The 8,227-nt window shown below is 38.7% G+C and overlaps 1 protein-coding gene across 2 annotated transcripts in view; it reads left to right on the top strand.

Moving 5' to 3' along the window:
- The first annotated feature begins 5,686 nt into the window (after positions 1 to 5,686).
- Positions 5,687 to 8,227, top strand: part of LOC109206183 — a 3,758-nt gene continuing 1,217 nt past the window's right edge. For both annotated transcript variants that reach the window (XM_019368977.1, XM_019368976.1), the window contains exons 1-5: positions 5,687 to 6,143; positions 6,251 to 6,324; positions 7,003 to 7,065; positions 7,149 to 7,250; positions 7,421 to 7,492. In XM_019368977.1, coding sequence (XP_019224522.1) covers positions 5,747 to 6,143; positions 6,251 to 6,324; positions 7,003 to 7,065; positions 7,149 to 7,250; positions 7,421 to 7,492 — 708 coding nt within the window. In that variant the 5' untranslated portion in view covers positions 5,687 to 5,746. The remainder of the gene's footprint in view (positions 6,144 to 6,250; positions 6,325 to 7,002; positions 7,066 to 7,148; positions 7,251 to 7,420; positions 7,493 to 8,227) is intronic.

Below are 8,227 nucleotides of genomic sequence, written 5' to 3'. Positions count from 1 at the left end.
AAGGTGATACTATCTTCGAAGTCGTCATACCGTTCATGGGCGATGGTCCGCTTTAGCCTGTGTGTGGTGGCGAACTTGACGTGATTGATCACTGACTCGTCGCCGCCTCCGACGATCATGTTTATCGTGCGCGCTGGGGAAGGTGGCTTCGGCGGCCCGTGGGGTGTTCTCGTCCGCGTGCAAAGTTGATTTTCCCTTTGTCACTGAGTAACTCCCTCAGGTATCCCTGGTTCAGCATCCTGACCACCTCTTGCCGTAGGCCTATGCAGTCTTCGGTTTTGTGTCCCCGTTCCTGATGGAACTCACATAGGGCGTTTGATTTCCTTGTGGCAGGGTCTGATTTCATCTTCTGCGGCCACTGCACCTTGGTGCCCAGCTTCTCCAGTGCGTACACTATTTCTGAGGGAGATACACAAAAGTTATGGGCGGTTAATAAAGGGGGCGTACCTCTTTCGTTTCGGAGTGGGGCGACGTGTTGCTGTAGCGCGTCTGTATGCCTTGGTGGCGGATGGGAGGATCTGGTGTATGGCTGATGTCGATCTCTGTTGGAGAGGGGGAGTTGTTCTCGTCGTCCTTCGTTCCGTCGATCTCTTCTCGTTTCTGAGTGTATCGCTGTTAGCCGTTGGGTCGGCCCATTAAGATCGTCCTCGTCCGCTCGTAACTCGGCGCAATAGGCGTTGTGGATTTCCTCCCATGTGGTAGGGGGATATTTCATGAGGCGGCTCAGCAGCTTCTTGGTTGCCCTCGAACCATCCCTGCTTAGCCCGTTCTGGAAAGCGGCGACTGCCATACCTTCCGATACGTTTGGTAGACTCATCCTTACCCTGTTAAACCTTGCCAGGAAGCCCTGAGCCCCTCTCCTGTGGTTTGCCTGACGGCGAAGATGTCGTTGACCCTGGCCTCCGCTTTCTTCGCGCCTGCATGGGCTGTGACGAACTTATCCGCCATTTCCTCGAACGTTGATATTGCCTTAGCCGGTAGCTGAGAGTACCATGTTAAGGCCCCTCCTGTCAACGTCTCGCCAAACTTTTTCAACAGTACCGAAGGTACCTGTTCTTTCGATAGGTCGTTGCCCTTCACAGCGGTGACGTAGTGGATCAGATGATCCTCGGGATCTGTGGTTCCGTCATATACCCTCAAGTAGGGTGGCATCTTGAAGGTTTTTGGGGTGGAGTGAGGGGAAGCTTCTTCAGTGTATGGTTGTTCAACGAACCTTCCCACGTCGCGTTTTGGTAGCAACTTGGGAGCACCGGGGATCTTGTCGACCCTCTCCTGATGTTCCTTCATCTGACCGCGGAGCGCCTTGTTTTTATTTTCCATTTCTTCCATCTTCTTTAGGATGGCTGTTAGCGTGCCATCGTTGGTATATGTCTCGATGGGTTTGTTATTCGCTAGTGTAACTTCCGGTTCACCCACGGCAGCAGTGGTACCTACCGTTGGTGTACATCCGATGTTACTTTGTGGTGACCTCTCAACCAAGCCACTTAGAGCGCTTGTTAGCCATCTTTCCAGTAGCTCTTTGACCGCTGAGGCTGCTTCCGTAACAGCAGATGTGGAAGCTCCTTTTTCGTGCAAGATCGTCAGACCTTCGGATGGGGAAGGTGAGATCTCTACACCCGGTGTGATGCTAGGGGTTGCATTCAGGATGCCATCGTCACTGGCCTCGTTGAGAGGGCCAAGGAGATTGGTAGTGACACCCAATATAGCTTTCGATCTTGTGTTATTTTCGGCCATTTTCTGTTTTGGTGGTGTAGAGAATGGTAGTTGGTTGATCTCTAGGTGGATACTATGGTTTTGATTCTCGAAAAAGTTAACAATATACTTTGTAAGCTAAAAAACAATCAAAAGTAGGAAAAGGGTAAATCGTAATCAAATATAATAATCCTAGAGATGCAAAGATGATAATATTGTTGTAGATCTAGTATTGCAAAGAGACAGTATGAACTCAATAAGATACGTTCGTTTGAAGTAGAGATAGAGAGAGAAAGCCAGAAAAATGAGAGAGTTGTATTAGATCAGATGCCTCCTTTTACAATGTGAAGGTCTCCTTTATATAATAGGAGACCTTCCTCGAAAGAATCAAAAAGTTACAAAGATAAGTAACGTCTCCCTAGTGAAGACACTGAGTCCTAAACGAAGTCGCTTTTGCCCCCACGGCCGAGTCGTACCCGCTACATTGGTAGGCGTACACTCATTGGGCGTACCCACTGGCGTAGAGATGCTGAGGGTCAAATTTGACCCTATACAGCCTCATTTGTTTGCACTTAATGGAGGTCTGAATTTTAATCATTCAGATATAAGACATTAAGTGCGTTTGTTTTTAAAATCTGAATCTTGTTTATTTAGATCTTAATCATTAAGTGTGTTTGTTTTTTTAACTTTACAACCACTTAATGGGTCTGAATAGGTCTGTATGATTCAGATCTATAACAGAGACTTGATTTCATTAAGATGCTATCATATATTCATTATTAACTGCCGCCACCGCCTACCATTATCAACTACCACCATGCCACTACCACCACCATACTCAACCACCCCCACCACCACGACCCCCCACCACCACGCCACCATCATCCTCAATCATAGCCGCCGCCATTATCGACCATCACTACCCACTATCCCCACCACTTTGACCATCATCACCCACAATCAACACTCGTCCACCTCAACTAACACAACTACCACCCCATCACCATCAACAACCACGACCGACACTGCCCATCATTATAACCTACCCCACCCACCCACCACCTTCCTCAGTCACAATTACTACCACCACCCGCCATTATTAACTATCACCACCCACCATCACCACCATCACCATCCTCAATCATAATCGCCACCACTACCAATCACTGCTAGCTACTAGCATGAACCACCATCATCAACCAACACTACTACCAACCACCGCCTCTAGTCGGTATTCACCTGTTAACCATCACCACTAACAACTATCATATTTTAAAAAACTATATATTTTATTGATAAAATAATATATTAGTTAGTATTTCATTTGAATTTTATGTTTATTAATTTTCAAATAAAGATAACTTTTTATACATTCAGATGTTAAAAATCAAACAGTCTTAATTATTTAGTATTCAGATCTTAATACACATCTTAATATATTCATATGTGTATTTAGATCAAATGTCTTAATCTTAATACATATCTTGGTATTCAGATGTGTATTCAGATTCAGACATCTTAATCTTAAAAAAAAACAAATGAGGCCTATATGGGCTTAGGCCTTTTGATGGATGTTTCTGGGCTATTTGGATAGATTAAGATCCTTTCATGTATTATCCATTAAAAATGGGTTAGATAATAAACTTTCAAAAGACGGGTCAAATATGGATAAGAACCATATTATCCAGAAAATGAATAACGAATGGATAACTAATGAGTTTAACTTTTACATTTGTAAAGCCTCAAATTGGAGGTTCTTCAAGTTTGAGAGATTAGGAATTCCCAAAAGTGATCATATTCAAGAAGTCATGGATGATATGGACATCCATATTAACCCATTTTTTTTATCCATATTAAATATAGGCTGTGTCGGTTAATTTATCCGTTTTTATATTACCCGTTTTAAACTGATCCATATCTGACCCGACCCGCCCGTTTGTTACCCCTAGGTGCTATTTTGACTACAGGGAGAAATTCAAAAATAGGCAGATTTATAAGTGGTCATTCAAAAATAGCTACAGTTTCAAAGTAATCGAAATTTAGGCACTTTTCATATAAAGATAAATCTGAACGAAAATACTATTGAAAATCCGAAAAAAATACTCCAGTATAATACATCGGGCCAGCATATTATACTGGAACTTTCCGCGTGTTGGAGTTCCAGCATATTATGTTGGAAGTTCATGCACAGGTGCCGATCTCCAGTATATTAGGCTGGAACTTTCTGTGTTGCAGTAAAATAGTGGCTGTTTTTCGATGACTTTGTAAATGCTGGCTATTTTTGAATAATCAGTGCAAAAATTGGCTAGCCCGTGCTATTTTTACTACGACCATCTCCAACCCTAACTCTAAATTTCACACCAAAATGGTGTAACACCAAATTTACTCCAACCATTACTCCATTTTTTATACCAAAAAAGGAATATTTCTTCTCTCTCTTCTATATTATATTATTATCTTCTATTTAAATTTTATTTTTTATTTCCTTCAAACAAATTCTATCTTTTTTCTTTTTTTCATATTCATCATATATAATTCACCACTTATATAATCATTTATTACAAAATTATTTTAAAGGATAAATCAACCAAAAGTGAAATCATTGATAAATACAATTGGTGCATTAAGATCACGCTCGTCCTCAATTATCATGTTGTGCAGTATAATACATGTGGTCATTATATAATATATAGAAAAATTAATATATCAAAAAAAAGGATATAAAATCAAAATTATAAAGATCTTAATATAAAAATTAATTATATACACAATATATGATAAATTAAAAATTCAAAAAATAAAAAGATAAAAAAAATAATAATAAATCAAATTTGGTGCAACACTATTCATGCACTATAATGGTGCAAGATTTGGTATTCCATTGGAGCAAAAAAATATTAAATTTTACACCAAATTTGGATTTGGTGCAAAATTTAGTGCAGCCTTGGAGATGGCCTTATCATAAATGAAATCCTAGTGTTAAATCAACACAACCGAACAATTACCAGCCTCTACAAATTCGGATCGGCTCAATGGAGGTAATTACCTTATTAAATAATCATATTGATATTTTGTTTTTTGAATGAATGCAGGTTATTTGATGAGGCGCTATATATGTTGTTACAGATTCCAATGGCCGCGTGAACCCTTTATTTTGTAATGATGCATAATTTATGATAATTACTATTCCCTCCAGTCTACGTTAACTATTTTTAGCTTTTTTTTTTATGATCCATAATATTTATTTTCTTCAGGAATTAATTTCTTTTTTTCACAGTTGCACTTGGAGTAAAGAGCCTATGAGTATTTATTGTATTTGCAATGAAAAAATTAAGATTAATATGGTCAATTTTATTTTTAATGTGAAAAAAAAATCAATTAAATTGGAGTACTCTTTTAAAAATAAAAATAAAAACCACACACACACAAAGGTTTTCGATTAACTATTGCACTTGTTTACTTCACAAGCTCTAATCACATGGATGGATCGATCAGTCTAAGACCAGTTTAATTTTTCGATTTTAAGATTCATTCAGATTACTTTAATAGGTACTGGCTGTTAATGTAATTTAATTAGTATTGCTGACTGTAAATGTAATTTCTGTTAGTATTAAAACTAGTAGTTGACAAAAAAAGACTGTCCATACTGATCGAAGTTGTAAATGAAATGATCCGAACAATTCAAAATTGACAACTACTTTGCTATCAGTCCAATTACGCTGAATNCTTATGCTGGAACTCCGAAAATTTGCGGGCGTATTTTTTCAGATTTTGAACAGTGTTTTCGCTCAGATTTAAAGTGGCTAAATTTCGATGACTTTTAAAACTTGGCTATTTTTCAACGACCAGCGGTAAATCTGGCTATTTTTGAATTTCTCCCCTATCTATAGTTTGAGTTGCAACCGTCACAGTTATTGGGCTAGCCTTCACGCGATCATGGGCCAAGTCCACGGGATAAGACTGACAGTGGGCTGTGGGAGTCAGCTCCATAAAATCCATCCCCCTTAGTCTCTGGCCTCTACTGATTTTCCCTCCAAAAGCTTGTACTGCAAGGATGGAGCCATGGGAAGCATTGGATGTAGACGATTCCGACCTCCATTCTCTCCTCCGCCCTTGTAAGCGTCTCCACCATAACTATAATCTCTCCACCTCTACTTCAAATTCTCCGCCGCTTCTGCCGCCGTCTTCTCAATCTTCCGAATCCTCACAATCACAAACTTCTCAACATCAGTTACAGTCGCCGCCTCAACGCCTCATTCCCGGACCGGCAGGTTCCGTACAAGCTGCAATGATTCAACGAACTTACGATCGTCAATCTCATAGTCTCATGACCTCTCAAGGTGACAATCTGATACCTACGCAAGAGTACATTAGGAGAGCCGTCGAAAATTCTTCCGACTTCGACTATGATTTCCAATCCAATCTATGGAATGATGTCCTTAAATTTGTTGGTATGTATATTAGGGATTTGAGCTTTTGCTTATTGGTACTATTATCATTTCGTTTTTTTTTTTGGTCAATCTTTTCATGAATTAGGTGTACGTGTGTGTTTATTCAGGTACGAAGAACGGAATTCCTTGTACGCCTTTGAGCTCTGTCAATAAATGCCTAAAAGCTTCTAGGGTTGATCAGGTATTTTAACTTTTTCCCTACTCTATTCATGGATAAAGGCATCATTAGAAAATGAAGGTAACTGTTCCATTTGACTACGATGTTAAACCATACAATTATTGGTCTCAACTCTCAATTGGAGGCATATGTTTAATTTTTATATTTTGAAATACAATATACTAACTTAGAAAATTTATGGTAAAAGGTAAGTAGTCTTCTATAACTAAAGTATTTAGAAAGGTGTACAGAAATGAAAGTCAAAGAAAAACTTACCTGATCCTCCAAATAATAACAGTGCCATATCACTTAAGAAAAAGCGAGTATTAGAAAAATGAGAACACCAAATGCTCTTTTCCAGAGAGAAATGGGACCATAGTTGAAGTACTAGGTCCCAGATTTTACAATTTCTGATAGTCTTTATGAAGTTTTAATTCAAGTAATTTTACTCTTTGATGCATACTTACTTACATTTATATATATATATATATATATATATATATATATATATATATATATATATATATAGCTACTTGTATAACCTATTTTTCCTATTGCCCGTCTTAGTGGTAAGAATATATGATCTGATAAAAGCTAATATCACCATAAAGAGTGCAAACGGCCTTTTGCCTTCTATTAGTCAGTATTTTGAACTCTGTCTTCGCGATAGCCCTAATTCCTGGCAATTATTGTTTTTGTTAGGTTGTGGCGGTTGTTAAGTCTTGTACACATAATGGCCTTGGCGGTCTGATGGTGACTTTGAAGGTACAGTTCTTTCGAGCATAATGCTGATAACAATGGAAGGAGTTTGCCAAAGTTGCAACTGATTTAATTAGTTACAAGTTTAGGATCATACAGGTTCAATTGGTGCTAGCATTCATCACAAAGTACTTAGCGAGAGTCGGTATGGAAAGGCCATTTGCATTGGCTCAGTTTTGATACTACAAAAGGTATATTGCTCGAAGACCCAACCTCTTGGCTCCATTCAAGAGTCGAAAACTCAACCTCTTGGTTGGAGGTGTAGGCTCCACTTGTCTTCTCCATGTTACTTTAAAAAGCATATTGAACATAATGTGCGATATATCCACATTTGACTTGAAAACTAATTTTGGTATTCCAGGTTGCTGTGTTTTCCCCTTCAACTTCAAGTTCATCGTATTATCTTAACATAACACTCGGGAATCTGACAGAGGTGCACATGCTTAGCCTACTATTTTGTAACAGCAATTCTTACATCATGCATAGCTATCACTAAGACTGCAATCTTTCACGAACAAAAACATATAAATGTGAAATTTGTTTTCATTTGTTTCTTGAAGTTATATGTCTGCAATTAGCTGAACCAGCTTCCCCCCAATCATGTACTGATTTGTAGTTCCATGTCAGAAGTTGTATTTTAGGGATGAAAAACCAGGTTCCATTGGGAATGCCTTCCATGTGTTCATAAAGCTCAACTATAAGCACCAGCTATAATTGACACGTAAATGATCATAGGCTTGGTTCATTTCATTTTATGAAACAAAAATTGCTAGAGAAAGTGTTATCTATGTGCTTTCATCAGGTCCTCATGTAGGCAAAATTTATTGATCGCTCCACCACGTATTATATGGATAAGGTTTTGTGTTTCAGTTCAAGTTAAACAAAAAATGGAAACTATATTTTTTCACTGTCAATTGACCTCATTTCTTCTTAATGCAACTTGCATAGTAAATATAAAAAGTTGGTGGAAGTCGTGCTGAGGACTATCAGATCAATGGTAGTATCACCGGTTATTTGTTCATGATCTCCATACTTTAGTGTGCCTAAATAGTCTGCATAAGCGGTTATGTTACTTTGCCCTGTGATGGACGTGGTTGCCTGAGGCATTGTTCTGCCAAATATGAATATCCCCCTTCATCCCGAGTAATAACATTTTCTAGTGTACAAC

The sequence above is a fragment of the Nicotiana attenuata genome, unplaced genomic scaffold, assembly GCF_001879085.1.
Source record: "Nicotiana attenuata strain UT unplaced genomic scaffold, NIATTr2, whole genome shotgun sequence".
Lineage (NCBI taxonomy): Eukaryota > Viridiplantae > Streptophyta > Magnoliopsida > Solanales > Solanaceae > Nicotiana > Nicotiana attenuata.
The sequence above is the reverse complement of the archived record's forward strand: the minus strand, read 5'-3'. Positions and strand labels throughout refer to the sequence as shown.